Source organism: Mesoplodon mirus, assembly GCF_964341445.2.
Source record: "Mesoplodon mirus genome assembly, chromosome: 9".
Taxonomy (NCBI): Eukaryota; Metazoa; Chordata; class Mammalia; order Artiodactyla; family Ziphiidae; genus Mesoplodon; species Mesoplodon mirus.
In genome coordinates this window covers 38021847-38047381 of record NC_138985.1, presented here as the reverse complement: position 1 = coordinate 38047381, position 25535 = coordinate 38021847, and the positions used below count along the sequence as shown (strand labels likewise).

At 34.2% G+C, this 25535-nt stretch overlaps 1 protein-coding gene across 6 annotated transcripts in view; it reads right to left on the bottom strand.

The window, feature by feature from the left end:
* The window catches only part of LOC309810705 (uncharacterized protein), a 578315-nt gene that overhangs the window by 225656 nt on the left and 327124 nt on the right, over window positions 1–25535 (bottom strand). For 4 of the 6 annotated variants that reach the window (XR_014295044.1, XM_082632911.1, XM_082632912.1 and 1 more), the window contains one exon: window positions 12584–12666. The exons of the other annotated variants lie outside the window; for them this stretch is intronic. Coding sequence is in view for 3 of the 4 variants with exons in the window: in XM_082632911.1 (XP_082489037.1) it covers window positions 12584–12666 (83 nt within the window). In the remaining variant the exon portion in view is untranslated. The remainder of the gene's footprint in view (window positions 1–12583; window positions 12667–25535) is intronic. 6 annotated transcript variants of the gene reach the window in all.

The window sequence follows — 25535 nt, the reverse complement described above, 5'->3', positions numbered from 1 at the left end:
AGAGATACTGCCTCAGAGAAGATACTGGCTTTAAAAGTCAGGGCAAGTGGACCTACAGATTATCATACTAAGTGAAGTTAGAGAAAGAGAGAGAAAGAGAAAGACAGAGAAAGACAAATATCATATGATATCGCTTATATGCGGAATCTTAAAAAAATGATACAAATGAACTTACTTACAAAACAGAAATAGCCTCACAGACAGAGGAAAAAAACTTATGATTACCGAAGGGGAAAGGTGGGGAGAGGGATAAATTAGGAGTTTGGGATTAAAATAAACACACTACTATATATAAAGTAGATAAACAACAAGGACTTACTGTATATCACAGGGAACTACACTCAATATCTTGTAATAACCTACAATGGAAAGAATCTAAAAATAATATATATATCTGAATCACTATGCTGTACACCTGAAACTAACACAACATTGTAAATCAACAACAACAATAAAAAAGTCAGGGCAAGTGCTATTGAGTTCAATCACATTTTTTTTCAGTACTTTCTGAAAGTACTGCTAACATGCTGATAATAATAATTTCAAATAAACATAACTATTGTAGTATTTTTTTGTAAATGACAAGATCATCTGGCCACAAAAGTGTGGGTCTATAGGAATATTTCTATCGAAAATATAATGCTGCAAATATAGGCTGAAAATACATAAGAGAATTGAATATGAATCCTATGAATCCTATGAATCCATATGAATCCTATGACTATAAATTGCAGATAGGTAAATCAAGAATTTAATCTCTCTCCCAGCCTCAGATTGCAATGCAGTTTGTAACACACCTGTCAGAAATGCGCAATGCACTGAATCATAAAACTATAATTCAGTTCAGATCCAATCAGTCACAGTGTTATCATCGGCTGTTTTAGATATTATGTGGATCTGGAGCTCAAGAATCATTCTTTAGCATAAAGAGTATTTAGTATAGCACACTTTATGCCTGCTGCACAGATCATTTCACTAGGAGAGCATTAAAATAGGTCTGTTTCTGATACAGCTGCATAAGCCATTTTCTATGGAGGATCTTTTAAAAGATCCTTTCTTTGAAGACATACTCATTATTTAAAATGAATTAAACTTTAATGTATTCTCAAATAAGGCATTTTACCATATTCTTACACAATTCTCTGAGATACGCAACGTAAATATTGTTAGCTAAGAAAATAAATTTCTCTTCTATATCTGATGTGCTAAATAGAAAGTAAAATTTTAATGGAAATAAGTTATTTATATATACCTCACAGTTGCTGTAATACCCTCACATTTATGTTTTCCTTTAGAAAAAAATTTCAGCTTGACCTTAATAAAACATTAGAGGCCTTTTTAAAGCCTGTACAAAATCAGAAAAAGATGGATAAACCCATTCAATGGTCTCTGCTCAGCTCCTCCAATTCTTTGGCCCTGCCTCTACCACAGTTAGGAGAGGGACATATCTTCTCTGAAAATTAGCCTAGGCTTTAAGAATCTCTGAAAAATTGTGCTTACTAAGAAAGGATTGAAGAATGTATTGAAACCATATTTAATACGCATTTTAGTGTATATACAATATCTCATTTAAAATATACACACACAGTTTTAAAATAAAAAAGTCTGGGAAGATATATACATCAAACATTACATCGATTATTGCTTCAGTGTGACTATAGATGTTGTTTACTTCTTTACTGTATATAGGACAATACTGTAAACAGTGAATATTTATCACTGTTTTGTGAATATCACAAATGTACAGAACATCTACTATATAAACGTTACTGTTTTAGGTTCTGAAAAGTGAGCAAAACAGTGTCTTCATTATGGAGCTCGTAATTTTACAATAATTTTTATTTAAAAATGAAATACTTTAAGTTTGGTATGGTGACAATTTTGTAAACTTTGGTACTTGAAAGCCAGATTATTTCTTCATGATGAGAAAGAATAATTCTTACTTCTTTTTCTGTATTTTTAAAATTTTTCTAAAAGTATGACTTCATTATAAAAACTTTAAAATAATCAAAAATCTTAGATGCAAGTATTTCAATTGACCAAATTATTTCTTAAATTATGGTTTACATTCTTTTTTGTCTGTTCCAGTTTTATCTTCTATCACTGAGAAAACACTCATCCTGAAAATGAATCTTCATTTTATTACCTCCATGTCAACCATTTTATTTTCTCACTCTCTTTCTTTTCAATGGTCAACATCTATGTGATTTGACTTTTTAAAGCTAAAATTTTGCTTCAAACTGTTCCCAATAAAGATTTTAATAGTCATTTTAACTCTATTTTTAAATTTTTGCTTTATTTAATTTCCTTTTATGTTATATTTTTTCTTCTGATCTCTCTGTTCACTCTTCGTGAGATTCTGCTTGAATTTCATGAATTCATTTACCTGTGTTTTATTATGAACTTAAATTCATTTTCTAAGTTATCTTTGATTCATTGTTGCAAATTACTTTTGCAATGTAGACCTGGCTCCCTATTTTCAGAGCGACATACCTTTCCATTGGTCATGCAGTTGTAGACCCACGTTCTTTGTTTTATGTGCTTGTTGATCTTTTTTAAAGATTTTTTTCTTATGTGCATATCATGATGATAATTAGATTAATACTATTTCACAAGGTATAAGGATTGTCCGTTCAGTGACTTCCAACTTGCTGATTCATTCTCATCTTCACTCCTAAAGCAGGAGTGCTTGTTTATATGATGTAGCCCAATTCTTCTTGTCTATAATATATTTTTATGAGTTTCTACTGAGTTATATTTTTATTGAGTTTCATATTTTATGAGTTTCTAAAACATAAACATATAATTTGCAGTTTACATTTTACATAGCCTGCTCCTATTTCTTCTCTCACTTCCAACAATTTACTCGAGAAAACTATAATCCTCAGGAAGTAATCAGTCGTCCCCACAGTGGCTGTTAGCAGAAGTACTGATCCATTAATTTTCACTGTAGTTTCAAGTGCAGATTTCATTTTTTCCTATATTTTCATAAGTATTCTACTTGATAGATAAGCAAAGCTAATTTAAGACCTTATACTCAAAATGCCATTTTGAGATAGGACCAGGCTGGTAAAAAAAAAAAAAAAAAAATCACTAGAGAATGCCACTTAAATCCCAAATGAGTACAAGACAAATAATACTCAAAATCATAGTTATTTTAAGCCATTAGAAAGCTTATAGTGGAATGCAAACCTAATGATCTAAAATCCAAAAAAGTGACCAGCCCCTATTAGATGAGCTCAGTGGTGGACTTAGTCTTTAACAGAGTAGTGAGAAGACAAAGAAACAGCCCTATATGCTGGTAAGAAGAAATCAGCTGAAAATTTAACAAAGGAGATGACTGTCTCTCCTGGAGTTGAAACAATAGTGAGAGTCACTTGTTGCCAAGGAGCAGCAGGGGGCCTGAAGAAGTCGGAGGGTGTACGGCGGGGGAAAGGAGAAAGCTACCAGGTGATCTGAGCCTCACACACCATCAGGCAGTGGTCTTCTATCCCCCAATCCTACACTATGACTTGGCAAATGAAATGGCCTGACTTTTTATGGGAAATACTATCATTTATGTCCACCTTATTTTCCTTTATGCAACCTTTCTGACATTCCGTCAAATATTATGAAATGCAAGGACATAATGTTAAAATAATTTTTTAGACTGAAAAATAATTCCATAGAGAAAACTGATTCTGAGGACTCTAATGGAGAATGCCTGGAAGAGTAAATATATGATAAATCTAACAATCCCTCTTCAAAAAAACTCTTCATAAATTAGTAGTGGGACTCTTTAATATCCCTCTTTCAATAGTTGATAGAGGAATTAGGCAAAAAAAAAATCATTCAGTGTATAGAAGATTTGAACAACTCTGCCAAACAATTCAACTTAATTGATACTTATATAACGTCACACCCAATACTGGCAGAAACACATTCTCCTCAAATGTAATGAAACATTCAATGACATAAACCATATGCTGGGCCATAAAACAAGTTACAAAAATTTTGTAAGGATGGAATTTGTACAGTATATGTTTTTGAACTACGATAATATTAAATTATAAATCAGTAAGTATGATACATCCAGAGAACCTACACATGCTTGAAGATTATACAATACACATCTAGTAGATCATGAGTCAAAGAGGACGTCTCAACAAAACTAAGAAAATATTTTAATTAAATGATGAAAACACAACTTGTTAAAATTTGTCTTACAGCTAATCAGTGTTTAGATTTATAGTATTACGTGCAATAATAGAGAAGGAAAAAGACATAAAATCAATGATATGAACTTTGACACTAAGAAGCTAGATGAAAAACAAATTAAACCCAGAGTAAGTCAGAGTTGTCTTTAAAAAATCATCCTATATAACTAACTTACTTAACATAAAAGGACGAACATTATATGATAACTGCAAAAGATACAGAGAAAACATTTGAGAAAATTCAACATCCATTCATGATAAAACTTCTAAGTAGGAATAGCAGTGTATTTTTTCAGCCTGATAAATTAAATCTAAAAACCAAAATTAAAATAAAAAGTCCTACAGGTAATATCATACTTAATGGTAAAATATGGACCACCTTCTCCCATGATCAGGAAGGAGACAAGGTGTTTGTTCTAGTTTTACCAGGGTAATTCAATATTGTACTGAAGGCCATAGGGAACACAATGAAGTAAGTATAAGAAATAAAAGATGCATAGATTGAAAGGAAAGAAGTAAAAGTACCTTTATTTTTAGATGACTTAATTATGTACTCAGAAATTTTAAGAAGGCTAAAAAAAAGAAAGCCCACAAACAGAAAACCTAGCTCTAATAAGTGAATTTAGCAATATCACAAATACACAGTTAAAGTATAAAATTAATTTGAACTTCTAAATATGAGATATGAATAACTGGAAAATAAAATTTAACACTCATGTTATAGAATAAAAAACAAATTATATATACATATATGCTTAAATTTAACAAAAGTCATTCAAGAATTCTACACTGAAAACAAACTTTAAAGAAAGAAATTAATGAGTGTTTAACCCAATAAAAAAACAAAATATTCTTGGACTTCAACACAATATTTAAGATATATGTATATATTCTTTCCAAATTAATGTAGAAAAAAGGTCAATAACTTTTTTATGCTAAAGAGGAATAATAAATACTTTAGGCTTTACAAGCCATACAGGTTCTGTCACAATTATTCAACATACCATAGCATGTTGTAGAATAAAACCAGTTATGTCAATGAATGAGCATAGTCTTGTTCTGATAAAAACTTACAAAAACTGTGGTCAAATTTGACTTTGGACTCTTGCTTATCAATACTTGATAGATTCAAAACTCTCTTAGTAGGTCTCTGAATAGATTTTGAAAACATGTTGCTAAAAATTTTTTGGAAATCCAAATAACCTACAAGAATCAAGTGATCTTGAAAATAAGAACAAAATTGGAGATCTAAAAGGATCTAACTTCCATACTTTATCTATAGCTATCGTAATAAAGATACCGTGGTTTTAGAGAAAGAATAGACAAACAGATTAACATTCAACAAGTGTCAAGCCATATACCAACACATAAACAGTTAATCTTTAAAGAAATTGCCACAGCAATTCACTAAGGAAAGAATAATCCCTTAGTAAATGGTACTGAGACAATTACATATCTAGTTTAAAAACCAAAAAAGAAAACAAAAGCTCTGACCTCTACTTCATACCATACACAAAAGGTAATTTGAAATGAATCATAGTGCTAAATATAAACCATAACTAGAAAACTCCTATTTAAAAAAACAGAAATTAGCCTTGCAAATTTGGGATAAAGATTCCATAGAAATGCCACAGAAAAAAAAAAGTTTCAAAAGAAACTGATTAATTTTACTTTATCAAAATTAAAAATTACTGGACGTCAAAAGCCAGCATTAAGTAAATAAATAGGCATATCACAATAGGGAGAGAATATTCATAATATCAATATATATTAAATAGGAACTTAATTCCAGAGTATACAAGATCTCTTCAAACTCAGTAATAAAAATAAATAATCTAATATAACATGGGTAAAGCCTTAACAGAAGCTTCACAAATGAACATATAGATGAACATATATATATATAGATGATCAATAAGCACAAAATTTGCTCAACATTATTAGTCATTGGGGAAATGCAAATTAACAAGAGTTAACACTACACAATCATTATAGTGGCTAAGATGAAAAAGACTGACAACACCAAATGTTACAGAGGCTGTGGAGGAACTGAAGTCTCATATATGGTTTTGGGGAACGTAAGATTTGCAATTACTTTGGAAAACTGTTAGGTAGTGTCTTAGAATGTGATAAGTACCTTTACCCTATGACTCATCAATTTTACTCCAGTAAAATGAAAATATATGTCTCCAAAAAGCCTTGTGTAGTAGTATTTATACAAAGCTAGTTCATAATAGCAAGAACTGGAAACAGTCCAAGTGTCCATGAACAGGACAATGGAAAAACTTTGTGATAGTCATATAATTAAAAAAAATTCATCAAAAATTGCAAACTAGTGATATACGCAAATACGTGGATAAATATAAAAACATTAAGTTGAGAAAAAATCCAATTACAAAACAGTATACACCCTATGATTCCCTTTATGTGAAGTTCTAGGTAAGTCAATAAATAAATAAATAAATACTAACCCATGGTGATAGCAATCAGATTAGATTGCTTCTTGGGGTAGGAAAGAATTAACTGGAAAAGGGCATGAGGAAACTTTCTTGAGAAATGGCAATGTTCTATTTTTTTTAAGTTATGTGGATTTCATTGAGTGAATCCATTGTCAAAACTGACCAAACTGTACACCTAAAATCTGTGCAACTCACTATGCATACATTACACCTCATAAAATAAGATTTTTAATAGCTCAAAAAGTCCAAAAAGTAGGAACCAGGCTGATTTTTTAAAAAGATATTAAGAAGACTGAGTAACAAAAACAACAAAAAACAATGTAAGAAAAAATAATTTAAGGCTCTTTGGCTCTTAATGGAAACTGTGGTGCATATGTGGTGGTTTCTAATTCATCTGTAACTCAGAACTTTCAAAATAGCTAAAGTTAGGTGATTTCAGATCCTTGGCTCAAGCCAAAATGACTAAAATAGTTGTTAACCCATTTATTAAATAATGTATACTGTACTCTTCTTAGTAAAATTGCTTAAGAAATCAAATGATATAGCTAGAATTGTTTAATGCTTGAAGAAAGAAAATAGGAAACAATTTAACTTGCAATGAAAGTTAGGAGGTGTTACATAGATTTATAGATTACAGCTTTATATGGGACAATCAGATGGTTATTGGTAGCACATAAATATACTTTCTTACATAGAGTTAGTGGCACCATCCTTTTCCACATAAAGCAAATGTTACCTAACTCTGTAACACCATTACTACAATAAACAATTAATTACTTGCTTTCATGACTGCTCTCTCTCTCTCTTCCTTTCTCCACTCCCAAGGGAAACTCTTACTGGGCCTTACTGGCCTAGTCATCAGAGCTGAGCACAGTTCCTAGCTCAATATAGGAGTTTTGAATTTAGTAAAAATAAAATATAAGAGAAAAATTAGTCATTCCTAAATCTTAGGTACAATAGGACTTTTTTTTTTTTTTTAGAATCAAATATAAAAATATGGACCAAATAGCAAAAGCCAATACGTGAGCAGGATTTGGAGATCATAGTAGTTTAGAAAAACCCTGAAGAACTCTGGAGTAGCCAAGAAAAAAATTATTCAGCAGAGTTGTGTATACTTTTTATAGTTCAAAAAATAATGTTAACCTTCAATGTGAAAACCTGTTTATACAAGCACAATTTGGAATAAAGTTATTGACATGAATATCTATCTATACAGATGTCTAACCCTGCTGGTGAAAGCATGATCATTCCTGAGATTGCATTAAGTCAACTCTCCAAGGACTCTCCAACCATCCTCATTACGTTTTGGAATACAGAATGATAGACAAACCACCTCCTCTTAGAGTGGAGCAATGATAAAGTAATTTGTAAATGGATTTAAATAGCAACGGGGCAGCTCTGAAGATTTATGTACAAGTTTCGACTAAGGATATACATTTTATGAGACAAATAGGTAATACATTGCCTCTTACATTCTTACCAAGTCTGAATTTTGTTACTCTTAACCAGAAATATCAGTATTCACAGTACAGACTACACATTTCCAAAATATGACATTAATTAGGCTGAAGACATTTCTTCATTGACAGCTTGGAACTTTTTGGTTAATGATGAAATTAAATTTCATGAATATAAAACAGTGGAAAAATTATTTCCTTTTCATAGAATTAGTGAATTTTATAATTTCCTTTAAAAGTTTTATTAATAATAGTAGCTGTCAGGCTTCCCTGGTGGCGCAGTGGTTAAGAGTCCGCCTGGTGATGCAGGGGACGCGGGTTCGTGCCCGGGTCTGGGAGGATACCACATGCCACGGAGCGGCTGGGCCCGTGAGCCATGGCCGCTGAGCCTGCACGTCCGGAGCCTGTGCTCCACAACGGAAGAGGCCACAACAGTGAGAGGACCGCGTACCACAAAAAAAGAGTAGCTGTCCATATATCAAACTTTTACTAAATAGCATTCTATAATTTAAGAACTCTGAGGTCAACAACTGTGTTTTTATTTTTGTCTAACTGATATACACATACTACATTTGTTATATATAATGACAATCTCTGAAGACATCAATACAGAATACGAAGGCTATTCATTTCTATTTCTTAGTCAGAAGAAAAGTGACCATGCACAGAGACGAATACAATTTAAGATTGGCCTTTATACAGATTAGTACCATTTTAACAAAAGTGAACAAAAATTGATTTGGGCAAGAAAAATGAAAATTATGTCCATCTATTTGCCAATTAAGGACTTCCCTGGTGGTGCAGTGGTTAAGAATCCACCTGCCAATGCACAGGACACAGGTTCAAGCCCTAGTCCGGGAAGATCCCACATGCCATGGAGCAACTAAGCCCGTGTGCCACAACTACTGAACCTGTGCTCTAGAGCCTGCGAGCCACAACTACTGAGCCCACGTGCTGCAACTACTGAAGTCCGTGCTCCGCAACAAGAGAAGCCACAGCAATAAGAAGCCCATGCACTGCAAGGAAGAGTAGCCCACGCTCGCCGCAACTAGAGAAAGCTCATGTGCAGCAATGAAGACCCAATGCAGCCAAAATTAAATAATATATTTTACAAAACAATTGCCAATTTTTTGCAGATGGAAATGCTAGTACTTTATGTCTTAAATGTCACTTACGACACAATTTGGGAAGCCAGATGCAGCTGGCTTGTAAGAATCAAGATGATCTATGTGCTTTTTATGACCACAGAGAGCCTGGTTCCTGAATGGTTTACTGCCTTCTCAAAACAAAGAATATGCTAATAATGCCTGTATCTCTTTGAAGAGTGTTTTTTTTTTGATTTATTGCATTGGCATTTAAATGACTAATATAAGTACGAACTAGGGAAAATTCACATAGTAGATGCCTAATAAATTTTCCAACAAGTTTGCGTGATGAAATATACTAGCAATAATAGCAAAAGACTTAAGTTCTTTCTTCATCTTTCCAAGGTAGAAAATTATCTCTACAAACCTCAGTTTTCTAGACCGTAAAACTTCAAGGACAGACACTATACAATTGGTCTAATTCATCATTATTATAAGGACCAGATGCCACAAGCATTAAAGCATTTTTTGAATAAGAGCTACATAAAACACATAAAATATTGGGAAGTTAAAATATTTGTAGAGAGATAATAGTTCTAATGCTTTCCTTTCTCCCATCCTAGACTACACAACTTCTTTTCTGCAGCAAAACCAACCACAAATTCTCAGTGGCTTACAAAAATAACATTTATTTTTAACTACTGATGTGACGTCAGCTGGATTGTTGTACCTCAGACGGTCGGTTCAATTTTTCTTGGGTCTGTTGGGTTTGACTAGTTTATAGAAAATTTGAATTGGGATGTCCAAATGAAAATACTCCCTGGAAACTACATTAATCCATTCAGATATCCTAGCAATGAATTTTATAAACATGTCTCCTTTAATGTTTTCTCTGTCCCAAGAAGATATGTTGAGTGGCCATAATGTTACTCATTTCACTTTTCAACCTTATCTATTATGTTTTTATAAAAGAAATAGTCACAACACTCCATGCTGAAAGTTCCAGAATATCTATTTTGTTTCTTCCAATGACACCCTGATTGCAAACAGTTACACACCTTTTCTGAATTAAGCTTATTGTAGTCATTAATAATATGAAATTAATAACAAATGACTTTCAGTAGTAACAGTCTGTCTCAAAACTTCTCCTCCCAAAGTAAATTCACTAGGTATATGTTCTGCATCTACTTTAACCCAGCTGATAGTTTTAGTTGCCAAAGCAAAACATGAATCACCATTTTTTCAGCCCCCTGTAACAATAAAATTTATAAGCCTCTAGTCAGGCTACCAAAGGAAAAAAACTACAAGAGAAGGCACAAATTACAAATATCAGAAGTTAGAGAGTGGCCATCACTACTGATCTCATGGCCATTAAAAGGTTAACAAGGGAATATTATAAACAACTCTATGCCCACTAATTTGATAATGTAGATGAAATAAAACATTCCATTAAAGGCATAATCTAAAGAAACTCACACAAGGAGATAAAGATAACCTGAATAGGTTTTTAGTTACTAAAAAAATAAGTCAATAACAGAAAGAACCAGTTCCTGAGGATTTCACTAGTGAGTTCTACCAAATATTTGAGGAAAAATAACACCAGTTCTCTATGATTTGTTCCAAAAAAATAGTAGCAGAGAAATCACTTCCTAACTCATTCTATGAAGCCATGATTACCCAAATACGAAAACTAGACATGACAAAAAAAATAACATGACAAAAAAAAACTATAAACCAATATTCTTCATGGAAACAGATGCAAAAACCTTCAACAAAATGTTAATAAATAAAATTCAATCAATAATTCAAAAATTCAATAGATAATTATATACCATAAACAAGTGGGATTTATTCCAGGTATGTAATCCATCCCATCAACAGGTTAAATAAGAAAAATCATATGATCATATTAATAGATGCTGAAAAGTTATTTGAAAAAAATCTAATACCCACTATGAAAAAAGAAACTACACAAAAGGCAACTTCCTCAACTTGATTAAAAAAAAAAAAACTGCAATGAGCCTTGTAGCCAATATCATACTTAAAGTGAGAAACTAGATACTTTCCCTCTAACATCAAGAACAAGGCAATTTCTTTACTATTAAACTTGTCCTGGAAGCCCTCCCAAATGCAGTAAGAAGAGAAAGTACATAAAAGGTACACAAAACAAAGAGGAAGAAATAATACACATGGCAAATAAAGCATATAAGAAGCTGCTCAACATCATATGTCATCAGGTAACTGCAAATTAAAACAACAATGAGATATCACTGCACATTTATAATGACTAAAACCCAAAATACCGACAACAACAAATGCTGACTAGAATGTGGAGCAACAGGAACTCTCATTCATTACTGGCAGGAATGCAAAATTGTACAGCCACTTCAACGTGGAAGACAGTTTGGCAGTTTATCTCAAATCTAAACATATCTTATCATATGATGCACCAATTGCACTTTTAAGTATTTACCCAAATGAGCTGAAAACTTATATTTGCACAGAAACCAGCACAAGAATGTTATACAGCTTTACTCATAATTATAAAAAATTGGAAGTGACCAAAATGTCCTTAAATAGGTAAATGGATTTTAAAACTGTGGTACAACCAGCAAATGGGATATTATTCAGCAATGAAAATAAATGAAGTATCAAACCATGAAAAAAAATAAGAACAAAAACAACAAAAAAATGAAGGAACCCTAAATGCTTAATACTAAGCAAGAGAAGCCCATCTGAAAAGATTACATACTGTATGATTCCAAGTAAATGACATTCTGCAAAAGACAAATCTATGAATATAGTAAAAAAAAAAAAAAAAAAAAATCAGTGGTTGCTGGGGATCAGGGGTGGGCAGGGCATAAGAGATGAACAGCTGGAGCACAGAGAGTTTTAAGGCAGTGAAACGATTCTATATAATACTGTAATGGTATATACATAATATTCTGCATTTGTCTAAACTTACATAACTATAACACACAAAGAGTGAACCCTAATGTAAACTTTAGGAAACAATAACATGTTAATAATGATTCACCAATTTTAACAAATGTGTCAAATGAATGCAAGATGTGAACAACAGGGGAAACCAAATAGGGGAAACCATATGTGGGGGAAGAGGGTATATAGAAACACTGTAGTTTCTGCTTAATTTTTCTGTAAATCCCGAAGTATTCCAAAACAGTCTATTAATTTAAAAATGTTCTAGCTTCATTTCTGCAAGTAAGGAGTTTGAAAGTCCTCACTCTGTCCTAATGACAAAAAAAAAAAAAACCACTGAAAAATCAATAACCTTTTTTGGGTCTGTAAGAGAGCAGAGGACACAGGCAAACTGCTGCCCCCCAAGAATGGAGAGAGACTGGTGAATACAGAGAGTCATGGCTTACCTGAGCAGAGAACTGCAGAAACCACCACCTCCGGCCAGGATAGGAAAACCTGACGAATTGCTGGGGGCTCTGTGCAGACAATTCTGGGAGTTAAAAATTCCAGAGAGAACCAGTCACAGAAAGGTCCTCACAAAAAATACCTCCAGGAACTCAATAAGGTTCCCACAATAGATGGAGAAAAACTCCCTCACATTTCCAGCAGGGGAGGGGCAAAGGAACCATTTTGAAATTGGCAAATACTGCTAATTACTGAAGATGATTGCTCAGTACATTGGGGCTCATTATACTATTTCTTCTACTTTAGTGAATGTTTGGAAATTTCCACAATAATAAAAACTATGGTAGAACATTAAAACAAAAGGAAAGGAGCAAAAAAGGAAGAAAAGGAAAACAATAACCAGAGTACAGGGCCGCAAGTCCTGCCCTCAAGGGCAACTAATTAACCAGAGCCTAACCTGTTGGGATATTATCAAAGCCAGCTGACCTGAGGGAGGGGAAATACCCAACTCCAGGCAGCTCTTATTTTCCATGTAGGAGAAGGGAAATACCTGACTACAGCCCACTCTAGCCATCCTGCCCCACCTGAGAGGGGAGGGTAAAAACAGAAATATTTGTGAAGTTCGCAGTCAAGACGCATAGGCTAACTAAAAGACTAAATGACTAAAAGATTCTGAGACCTAATCATAGGTCCCTTGCCCCCTATACCTCACCACCACAATACTAAAGGCCCATTTACAGCTGTTCCTTTCACCAGGCACATTATATCCAGCTATTGAAAAAAAAATTACAAGGCATACCGAAAGGCAAAAAAAACCATAATTTGAATAGACAGAGCAAGCATCAGAACCAGGAATGGCAGGAATGTTGGAATGATCAGATGAGGAATTTAAAACAACTATGATTAATATGCTAAGGGCTCTAATGGATAGAGTAGGCAGCATGCAAGAACAAATGCGCCTACTTTTGTAAGAACAATGTAAGTAGAGAGTTGGAAATCCTAAGGGGGAAAGAAAAATGCTGGAGTTAAAACACACAGAAATAAAGAATGCCTTCAATGAGCTTGTTAGTAGTCTGGATACATCTGAAGACAAGATCTCTGTGCTTGAGGGCCTACCAACAGAAGCCAACAAAGGAGAAAAAAAAAACCCTCAAAATATAAATAATATAATCATCAGTAATATCATCAGTGTAGCTCAGGTCTGTCTACTAATGAATCCTCTAACTTTCAAAAATGTGATGAAAAGTTGTCTTCCACATATACATTAAAAAGGAAAGCTTTGTTGATTTGTATCTTAAATGTCACTTAGGACACAAAATCAGGAAGCCAGACGCAGCCAATATTTAAGATATAAATTTGTTGATTTCTAAGATTTTTGCTTTATTGAATCTGAATACTGAGATGCAATAGATTAAAATTTAAAAGAATCTTTCTTGTCTTAAAGATGATTGAGAATTGCAATTAAAAAAAGAAAACAGAAACCACTGGTAAATGGTATTTAATGTAAAATAACTTTAGACTTTAAAATGGTAGAACTCTAGACAGTCAGAAAAAGAATATATATGTTTTTCTGTAGGTAGACAGAACATGCTAATTTCCTGGTTATGTTCAGAAGGATGGAAGAATAATGAAACTGAAAAAAAGTTTGGAGTTTGGAAGAGATATTTATAATGAATTACACAGCTGAAAATCTGGAAAGACATTTTCATGGTGGGATATAAAATGTAGATATAGTGAAATCATCTTAAAGGGAGAGACTATCAGAGTGGGTTAAGAGAGAAAATAAAACCTGCCATATAGTAAATCCATAGAAGATTTATTTAAGGCAAAAATATTTTTAAAATTCTAAAATCAAAGGGATGTAAAAGTATATAACTAAATGAAAGATTGATGGTGGGGAGTTTATTAATACAATACAAAATAGAGCGGAATTAAGGCATTAATCCTGAAATTTGATACTGCTTACTATTAATTACAAAGGGGTTTGAATTAATTGAGCATAGGAATCTCAATAAAGCTGTTAACAAAAAGTTTCTTTTTGGTACTATGAATGATCCTTTTTCAATTCCTCTTAAACATCATTAGATTTAGATGTATCCACTTTAGGATAAGTAGGGGATTTACAGTACTTTGAATTGATACAGCCACCTGAGCCAGGGTACTTTACCATCCTTGAGCTGGTAATTATGTATCAACAGTATTTGAGAGCAGCGCTGTCAATATCCTCATTCTGATTTTTATCTTATTCTTTATCTATCACCTGAACAGTTGACTCAACTAAACCATTCTTCTTGTTGTTCTTGTTCTCACACTTATTTTTCTGGTCATCAATTTTTTTCTTGTGAATAGCTCAACCCTTTTTCTCATTATTAAAGCAAATGCATGGCAGATGTGGTCAGTGTTGGATAATTTTCTATCTATCACTCTCCGACCCTGACATTGAAATAAGGGGGCCCAAGCAAAAGGAACTGCCTTTATCACAAGATGAATAGTTATTTGGAACAGAGACATCATTTTCATTGGCTCGTTGGTTGTCTTCGTAAAACCAGTCTTAGCTTGCTTGTACATACTACATCTCAAGGGTTTCGGGAATATTCCATCGTTAAAAGAATGTAAGAAAGTCAAACAGTAACCTTTTTTGGCATAAACGTGATCTATTCATACCTTCACTCCTTCCCAATGGGTTAGTTTTGTTTAATTACATCTACTAAGAAATTATTAGTCTCCTGTTCATTTAACTAAAGAATCTAAGCGAAGATTCATCAGGCATTTGCTAGTATTTTTAAGGGAACTGCCACACTCCTTTGCACTCTACTCATAAGCTTCCATGGTTACCTCTCTACTACATTCTGTGCCTGGGAGCATGGTGTAGTGACTAATGCCCACACATGAACAGAATCATAACTGAACACTGTGTTTTCCAAACACCCAGCAGAACTTTTGGTGTACAGAAACACCCTTTTTTCTTTTTACTTTTGTTTACCTAAGATGACTGACTCTTTACTTTCTCTTATGTTTTTAGCAATTTTACTTACTTTAGTGTAAGCAACTAAGTAATAGTCCTTCTCACTCTTTTCCTCTCAATTTGCCTTCCACAGGAGTCAAAACTTCTCATTCATAAATAACAAACAAACTAGCAAACAAACCCCTGCCACAGAGGTTTGGTTGCTTCATATTGAGAGTGGGTCAGCAACTGCCCTGGGATTAAAATCTCCTCACATCTTCTTTTTCTCTCCTTGGCCTTACTTCAAAGTGCCCGCACCATACTTAGATGTAGGTCTGAAAGTCAATCCTATACATGACACCAACTTTTAATATCTACAAATAATCAGGTAGTAGCAGGGATCTTGATTCTGGTAGATAATCAAGCTCATAAGGCACAGTAGCCCTCACAAAGTGCCACACTTATGAGTTTTAATAAAGGATAAAGAACAGAGAACACAGCAAGCACAATGGTAGTAGAGCAGTGGTCTCTTGACACCCAGGAACAGCTTCTGAATATGCCAAAAACTCCTCATTAATTAAGATTATGACTGAGAATTGATACTGAATTTAATAACATGGAGGTGACTGGCTACTTTGACAAAAGAGCTAGAGGGTCGAGGGTCATGTTAGGGTAAAACCTGATTAGAGTGTGTTAAAGGGAACTTGGAGAGGCACTGTAATCAGCAACTATGGATAATACTCTCAGTGAGTTTTGCTCTAAAGGGCAACAGAGGAATGGGCAGAAACTTGAGGCAAAGGTCAAGTCAAACGGTTTTGAAATAGAAAAGTCTGCTGATGGTAATGAGCCAGTAGAGAAGGAAAAATAAAATATGCAGGGAAGAGAAAAGCACTGCCAGAATGATGTACTTGTTTAGGCAAGAAGAAGTGGGTGTTGAACACGGCTGCAATCCGTGGAATATTTCCATATTGTTTTTGTGTATCATTACGCTACTTATCGTTAATTTTAGGCTTCAGAAGAAATAAATATACACCAGCATCTCTTTGTTTCATTGTCTGTATTTTGGTTCCTTTTGAATATTTGGTATTATGATTCCTTGCAAAAATGCTTTAGGGTCAATTGAACTCTCAGAAATAGGGAAGCCTACTAAAATCGTTTCCCCATTACATGGTACCGTGAAGAAATGTTTTCCAAGATTTTAATTACTCAGAGCAAACTACCAAAATCAAAACTGGTGTAAAGGATCTGTGCATAACTGATACTTTCTAGACCTTTTTTCAGAGAAAGAAAACAACCACAATTGTAGCTCACACAACACTGACAATCCAATCAATAATTTCTGGCTGACCTCACAGTCAAATACTCACTGGGATTTCAGGTGTGTTTAATATGTATGAGACAAAAGCAATCAGATGAAGATGAATGGTTTACAAGTTGGAGGAATGTTGTTCCATGTTCTGGTTTGTTGTCTCCAATGTACTGATTCTGGTGATAGAGTTTTATTTATCCTGTTTACCCTCTTTGGAGCCAAGCATCTGGAGATAACCAGAGAGATGGGGCCCAAAGCACCCATCACTAGGTTGACAGTAGAGATACTGGCTGAAAATCTGCTCTCTCAGTACGGGGCCAGCCAAAAAGAACATGAAAGCCATACTTTTGCTTTTCCATTACTTACTCAACAGTAGTCTTATTCTTGCCCCTAATCAGAGATCTTTAAGTCCAAAGCTATTTAAACACAGCCATATTTCTTATGCTGAGCACTCAATTTTACCTTTTGGTCTCGGTGCCTTATCATTTTTGAATAAATACATGACTGAGAATTACATTGATATTAGACTAGAGCACAAGCAATCTGGTCACAATTATCGGCATCTAGTTAAAGGACCCTTTTCACTGAGGCATTTTCTTTTACTTTCCCATCACCTACACCTAGCACAGATTTGACTGCAGATGGCTGCTGCAGAATGCATTTGATCCAACTGGAAATATGACTTTCAAGCAACTTTAACTTACTCATCATTGTTATATGGTCACTTGACCAGTGATTTAAGAGCAACACTTACCAACATGTTATTTATCTCTCATATCATTAACAAAACCCCTAATCTAATTGCAATATATAAGCACTTTTTCAAGATTAAAATCTTGTTTTTCTAAGTAACAATGAAATTACAGTTTGAAATGTATCTGTCAAAATGAAACTTCTGTCAAAACTGAATGTTCTGTAACTTATATCATCAGCATGGTTTTGTCATTTCTTTTCTATCTGGCTCATGTTACAGATAATTCCACAAGGCCCCGGCAAGCTAATTAATCCCAGGTCACATAAGGTTAGGTAGCTTGCTGTCACATTAGTGTTCCTACCCAGCTATTGGGAAAAGGCAGAATGACAAAAAATGCCATGGAACATCTGGTCTTCCTAATAATGCCACTGTCATTTTTCAAATTGCTGCCAAATCCCTTCTTCAGAGCAGCAGCAAATGCCAGTGAAGACAGAGGTATTTGTTAGGGGGCAGGATAACTACCTTTCAAATAGCAAGGGGAAAGCATTACATGTTCTCTGGTGTTGAAAAGAGAGAGAGAGAACGAGAGAGAGAGGAGAGAGACAGAAGGGTCACTGATTATCTCTATTTTGGAGACAATTTCTATCTTCTCTGAACTGGAAACCCCAGTAAGATCAGTGTGGCATTGGCTTTGACTAAATTAGGCTATTAGTGTGATAGAATTTAACAGCATGTGAGATTATTAGCTTATTATCACTAAAGTGGCAGCCATCACTGCCTTGCTACAGTAAGAGCAAAAAGGGCTGTAGCATCAGCTTTTACTGCTGATGACAGTAATTTACTCTGTCAGTGTTTAAACACTTCATGGAAATCAAAACCTGAGACTAGAACTCGAATGTCTAGTTGACTTTTTTGTGTGTCTATGAATATTCAAATCTACATCTTTGGAGAAATCATTGTTTTCAGCTGGATGCTCAGAACACATTTATTACAAAGATCAAACAGAAGTTTAAATCAATTCTTTTCTTACAAGCCTTATAATTTAGCTAAAAGGGTGCAAGATATTGGTGCAAGGACTTTAGGGTAGTATATACACAGAGGACCCAGTGCTGGTCCACAGAGAAGTAACTTCTTTTATCTGATTTCTTCAAATGCTTCCTCTACCAAACAATGATGGGATCTTCTATTCCATAATTAATACAAATTGTGACTACTACTATCTCTTATAAATTTTTAAAAATTTCTGCAGCCTAGGGTGAAAATTATTCTATAGTTTAGTGGGGAGAGAGAAAAGAGTACAATAAAGTTACACCCCACTATCAACTCTTGGCACCTCATCCCACTAACACAGCTTTATTTTTCTCCAAAGCAACCTAATACTTTACACAATAATTTCTCTACTGTTCCTCTTTTTCACAGAACGAAAGAGCCAAGTGGGCAGAAATTCTGCTTTGTTCCCTGTTGTTATCTCCAGTAAATCTAGCATGCTAACAGACCTTCAAGAAACATCAACTGAGTCAATGAATAAATGAATGAATGAATAAATTGGGGTGCTCACAAATGGTGAAGTAACACACGCTGAACAACAAAGAGAAGAATGGACTATGGTGATTTTGCTTTACACCTTAGGCTTCTCTCAGTTTGGTAGAGAACACCGACATGTTTGTATATATAAGATTATATATATATATATATATATATAATCTTGAAAAGACTTATATTGCAACAGAATAAATATACTCCCAAGGAATGGAAAAGGGAATTCCCTGATTTGTTTTCAGAGACACTGTGTTCTATTAACCTTCTCCTTAACTCCCTATGGATCAAGGCCCTTGCTTATCTTTCTGACATGCAAATCACTACAGCAATTTTGGTCCCCTGGCTTCTGGAGGTTAAAAACTCCCACCTCTTCTCTATTGCTTTGGGGTCCCAGCTTCTCTACTGCTATAATATCAAGCTCTGTGATCACTGTCCTACCATCAGTTCTGGCCTACAGAAGAAAGCCACCATTGAACAGAATAGTGCCAGCATCCCTTTCACCAATGTGTTCCTGATGGATTTGGTGAATGGATGTGTCCTCTGGGCGTTTTTGCAGAATATAATCCTCTGGTGGGTGGTCTGGTCTCACATAATAATATATTCCTACCCGCAAAATCACTTTTCCGAGCCATTTTGACTGCTCCTTGTACTGTGTGCCAAGCAAACTCAGGCATTTCCACTTCGCTCAGTGTAGACAATTCTTTTCCCCGGGTTTCTAAGAGACACTTCAGCAGTGATCTTGTCCCATACCGAGTCTTCGCCAAGGTGTTAAAATCCACGTCTGAGAAAGTGTCGCCATGTCTATGAATTCTTATTTAACCACTCTTATGCTCTGGGCTTCCCATCCCTGCCACCCTAAAAGCAAGCACCATCCCAATCCAATCCCAGGAATGCTACTCATACATACTAGCTAATTCTTGTTCCTTTGGGGTGCATAGGACCAGCTGCCAAAGTTCTTGATTAGTTTCAAACCCTGCTCATTCTTGTATTTGCAATCCCTGTTTTCCACTTACTTATATACTCTTTCTACTCCTGATCTGGTCTGACTGTAGTAGCATTGCAAAGTAAAGCAGAAAGGTGGAAGAAATCATGCTCTGTTTTCAATAACCAGGTGATAAGTAAGATTGATTGAGGCACTTTCAGGCTTTGAATGGGAAACACACTGCACGCATTAACATAGGAATATTGCTTAAAGTGGCCACAGTTACTATTTGTTTTACCTTGAAAAGAAGGCTTTCATCAAACGAAAATATAGAAAGCTGATGTTTTTTGAAATGTTCACGTCAATTATTCATTTATCTAAGAAGAAAACCCTTACCCTTTTGTATATAAAATACAAATGAAATATCTTTATGAAGAAACAAAATGTTTAGAGTTAAAGTGTCTATGAACTAGAGAAGCCTAAATAAATGAGAATTTTCTGTCGACAATATTTCAACAAAATACTATTGAAAATTGAAAACTGTAAAATGCATTTAAGCAGCTAATTTTCTACTTCAGAATACCAAATCACATCTTCTGATTCCCCTCGTATTTTGCTAAGAAGCAACTTTAACCTATGCCCTAGTAATGACAAGGTTGATGCTTTCCGTGTTTCTGACAGGTGCTCTCATTAACATCACTCATAACCTTATATAACAAACACAAACTCCATCACTCAAAGGAGAAAATGGAGATTGAAAAATGAAAAACAACATGAGATTTATGAAATACATATATAAACTTATTGTCAGCCAGCCCTGAGTGATGGCACCAATTACCCAATGCAAGTTATATACATTCATGCTTTATTTTTTAGAGTAAACTTGTCTAAAGTGTGTTATTGTTCCTTTATGAAAAACTTGTTCTTTATTTCTATGTGTGCTCTTTTATTTCAGTAGCTTACTGGTTTTATATAAATAGGTTTAAAATATTTTATATTAAATGTTTGTTGATCTCTTTTTTTTTTTTTTTTTTGCTGTACGCGGGCCTCTCACTGCCGTGGCCTCTCCCGTTGCGGAGCACAGGCTCCGGACACACAGGCTCCGCGGCCATGGCTCGCGGGCCCAGCCGCTCCGCGGCATGTGGGATCCTCCGGGATCGGGGCACGAACCCGTGTCCCCTGCATCGGCAGGCGGACCCCCAACCACTGCGCCACCAGGGAAGCCCTGTTGATCTCTTATAGTGGTACCTAAGTACACTGATGGGTCAAATTATAAATATATAATTTATTATAATCACCATGTTACATAAATGAGAAGGACTTATTATTTAATTCATGATCTATAAATTACTCTCCAAAGGTTTTTCTAAGTTTTGTGGGGGGAGAGGAGGTTAGACTAGGTTGTTCAGTTGATAAAATAATAAACTTATTGCAGCTATAATCTACTTATGTAATGTAATAATGTTTCCTTTCACAAAGGGTTTTGGAAGTTTTCTAGTCATACCTTAAAGGGCCATACAGTTTGGAATTTTGGAGAATAACGATGGTAAATTTTAAAGTATTTTAAATTCATACAATATATTTTTCCTAAAACAAACTGGAAGCTTCATCTATATTCTAGTTTTGTGTATCTCTCATAATTTATCCAATGTAAGGTAAGATTAAAAACCACAACTTCCATTCACTAAAATTCATCACTAAACTAAAAACAGGAAAGTAGGTCAGTGAATTCTTTCCCTATTGTGTAAATATATGGAAGAAAAATTTAGCATGCAGCAATTCCATCAATAATATCAATGAATAATCTCTACCTGTATGGGCGCTCCCAAGTATTTCATATATTTATCAAACTTTGATTTTATGTGCAAGTATAATAGCTAACCTCCAAAGAATAAGAGGGTCTGTGGTAGCCTTAATTGCAATACTTCATATTCTGTTTATTGTTAACTCTGAAATGTAAGCCTGTATTCTAATAGCACAAATGCATTTTTTATAACATGAACTTGTTATTTATTTCTCAAACAAGGGAATTTTGAGAATAAAAGGGGGACTTAAAAAGCCAGGATAGTCCCAGGCAGGCATGGATTTATAGTTGCTTTAATCATTAAACACTGTTGACACTATAGCCATTTCTAAATTCAGAAGCTCCCAACTGCCTTCCCTTTGCATTCCTGAATCCTACTGTAGGGTTGAATTTAGGCAAAATAGAACAGCACTGAGGAATAGACTCTATACCCAGCCTGCATAGGTTCAAGCTCAGTTCCTCCGCTTACTAGCTGTGTTGTCTTGGGAAATTTACTTCAACTCTCAATACTTTATTTCCCCTATCTATAAAACAGCATCAAAGATTTCAGTAAATATTTCATAATTTGTGATGATTGAGTTATTAGGTATAAAATATGTAAAACAGTGCCTAGCACATAGTAAATTATTATAAAGTACTATTATTTGCTAAAATATAATAAGTTATCCATATAAAAAGCAGGAGAAAAAAGACTGAATCACATTTTCTTAGTATTTTATCTTATTTGTTCCTAACCAAAGAATTAATGGTGTGATAAGTACATACAATGAAGAATGAGGTTTGCGTGACTAGATGTGAGATAGTCTTAATTTTTCTTAAGTTCACATCCCTACAGATTTCTCTGTGTGTGGGTGTTCAACAAATTAATTAGGTAATTAGCCAATTAATTAAAAACTTTTGTACACCAGTTTTAGATTTACAAAAAACTTGAGAGATTTCCAGCGTACACTTTGCACCCACACGTGTAGCTGCCACAATTATCAATACCACTCACCAAAACGGTATATGGTATATTTCTTACCAAGAATGAACTTACACTGACACATTATAACCATTCAAACTCCATAGCATATGTACCTTAGGTCTCCCTCTTGGTGGTGTGCATTCTACAGATTTGGACAAATATATGATCACATATATCCATCATTATAACATAATACAGAGCATTTTCATTGTCCAAATAATCCTCTGGGCTTTGCAGATTCTTCTCTTTTCCCTTCTCCCCCAACAACCACTGATCTTTTTCGTGTCTGGAGGATTGTGTCTTTCAAGGAATTGCTCCATTTCAGCTAGGTTATCAAACTAGTGAGCATACAGTTGTCCATAGTGTTCCTTTAGAATCCTCTTAATTTCCATGGGATCTATAGTGATGTTTTTGCTTTAATTACTGATATTAGAACTTTGGTCCTTTCTCTTTTTTTCCTTTTTTTCTTTTTTCTTAGCCTGGCTAGAGGCTTACTGGTATTATTGATCTTTTCAAAGAAACAGCTCTTGGTTTTATTGATTTTTTCTATTAATTTCAATTAATTTGAAATTTTCAATTTCATTTATTTCTGCTCTAATTCTTATTCTTTTCAATTTCTGCTCACTTTGTATTTAGTTTGCCCTAATGTTTATAGTTTACTAAGGTGGAAACTTAGATGATTGATTAAAGAGCTCTCTGTTTTTAATATGCATTCAATGCTATAAATTTCTTTCTAAGCCCTGGTTTTGCTGCATTCTACCAATTCTTCAAGTAGTGTTTGCCCTCATTTAGTTAAAAATATTTTTTATTTCTCTTGAGATTTCTTCTTTGACCCATTTGTTATTTAGAAGTGTGTTGTTTACTCTCCACCTACCTGGGGATCCTGCAGTTTTCTATTATTGATTTACAGTTTAATTCCATTGTGATCTGAGAGCAGACACTATATCATTTCTAATATTGAAACTTTGTTAAGGTGTGTTTTATGGCCCAGAATGTGGTCTATATTGGTGAATATTCATGTGAGCCTGAGAAGAATGTGTATACTCCTATTGTTAGGTTAAATAGTCTACTGATGTTAATAATATCCAATTTATTGATGGTGTCGTTGAGTTCACCTATGTCCTTATTGCTGGATCTGTCCATTTCTGAGAGAGGTGTGTTGAAATCTTTAACTGTGATAGTGGTTTCATTTATTCCTCCCTGCAGATGTACCAGTTTTTGCCTTACATAGTTTGACACAATGTTGTTAGGTGCATACACATTAAGAATTGTTACGTCTTCATGGAGAATTGACTCCTTTAACATTATGAAATGCCTTCTTCACCTCTGATAACTTTCCTTGCTTTGAAGTTGGCTGCTTGGAATTAATACAGCTACTCCTGCTTTCTTTTCATTAGTATTAACACAGTAAAATTTTCTCCATGCATTTACTTTTAATCTATATGGACCTTTTTATTTAAAGTGCATTTCTCATGGACAACATATATTTGGGTCACATTTTTAATCCACTCTCAAAATCTCTGTCATTTAATTGGCACATCAGACAGTGACATTCAAAGTGACTATTGATGTAGCTGGATTAACATCTACTGTATTTGTAACTTTTTTTCTATTTGTTGCCCTTGTTCTTTCTTCCTACTCTTGTCTTCCACATTTTTCTGACTTTGGTGGATTTAACTGAGAATTTTATGGTTCCATTTTCTCTCCTTCTTAACATATCAGTTGTACTAATTACTTTTTTTTTTTTTTTTACTTATTTTGGTGGTTGTCCTAGAGTTTGCAATATACACTTACAACTAATCCAAGCCCACTTTCACGTAACACCCGATCATTTCACAGGCAGTGTGAGTGCTTTAGAATAACAGAATTATCCTAATTTCTTCCTCCCATCCCTGTTACCAATGCTTTCATTCATTACATTTATATAACATATACATAAGGATAGGTACATAGATATATAAATATCCCCAAGTATATACATAAACATACATAATTGAATACACTGTTGCTATTATTTTTGAAGAAACTATTATCTGTTAGATCAATTAAGAATAAAAGTAATAAAAGTTTTTACTTTATTTATTCTTCCTTCCATGTTCTTCCACTCTTTATGTAGATCTGTATTTCTGTCCTGTATTATTTTCCTTCTTTCTAAAGAACTATTTCAACATTTCTTGCAAGGCAAGTCTGACAATAAATTCCCTCAGTTTTTGTTTGTCCAGGAAAGTCTTAAATTTCTCCTTCATCCTTGAAGAATAATTTTTCAGGGTACAGAATACTGTTAGTGGGTTTTTTTTCCTCGCCACACTTTAAATATTTCTTTCTATTATCTTCATGTTGGATGGTTTCTGAGGAGAAGTCAGATGCAATTCTTACCTTTGTTCCTATATAGATACATTCTTCCCCCCCCTCCACCCCGTAGCTTCTTTCAAGATTTTTTTCTTTATCTCTGATTTTCTGTAGTTTGAAAATGGTATTCCTATGTGATGCTTTTCTGGCATTAATCCTGCTTGGTTTCTCTGAACTTCCTAGATCTGTGGTTTGGTGTCTAACATTAATTTGGGGAAATTCTCAGTCATTATTGTTTCAAATATTTCCTTTTTTTTTCTTTTTCTCCTCCTTCTGGTATACTTATTACACAAATGTTACACCTTTGTAGTTGTAAGATACAGTTCTTAGATATTCTATTCCATTTTTTCCAGTCTTTGTTCTCTCTGCTTTTTCATTTTTCAGGATTCTATTATTATACCCTCTAGCTCAGAGAGTCTTTCCTCAGCT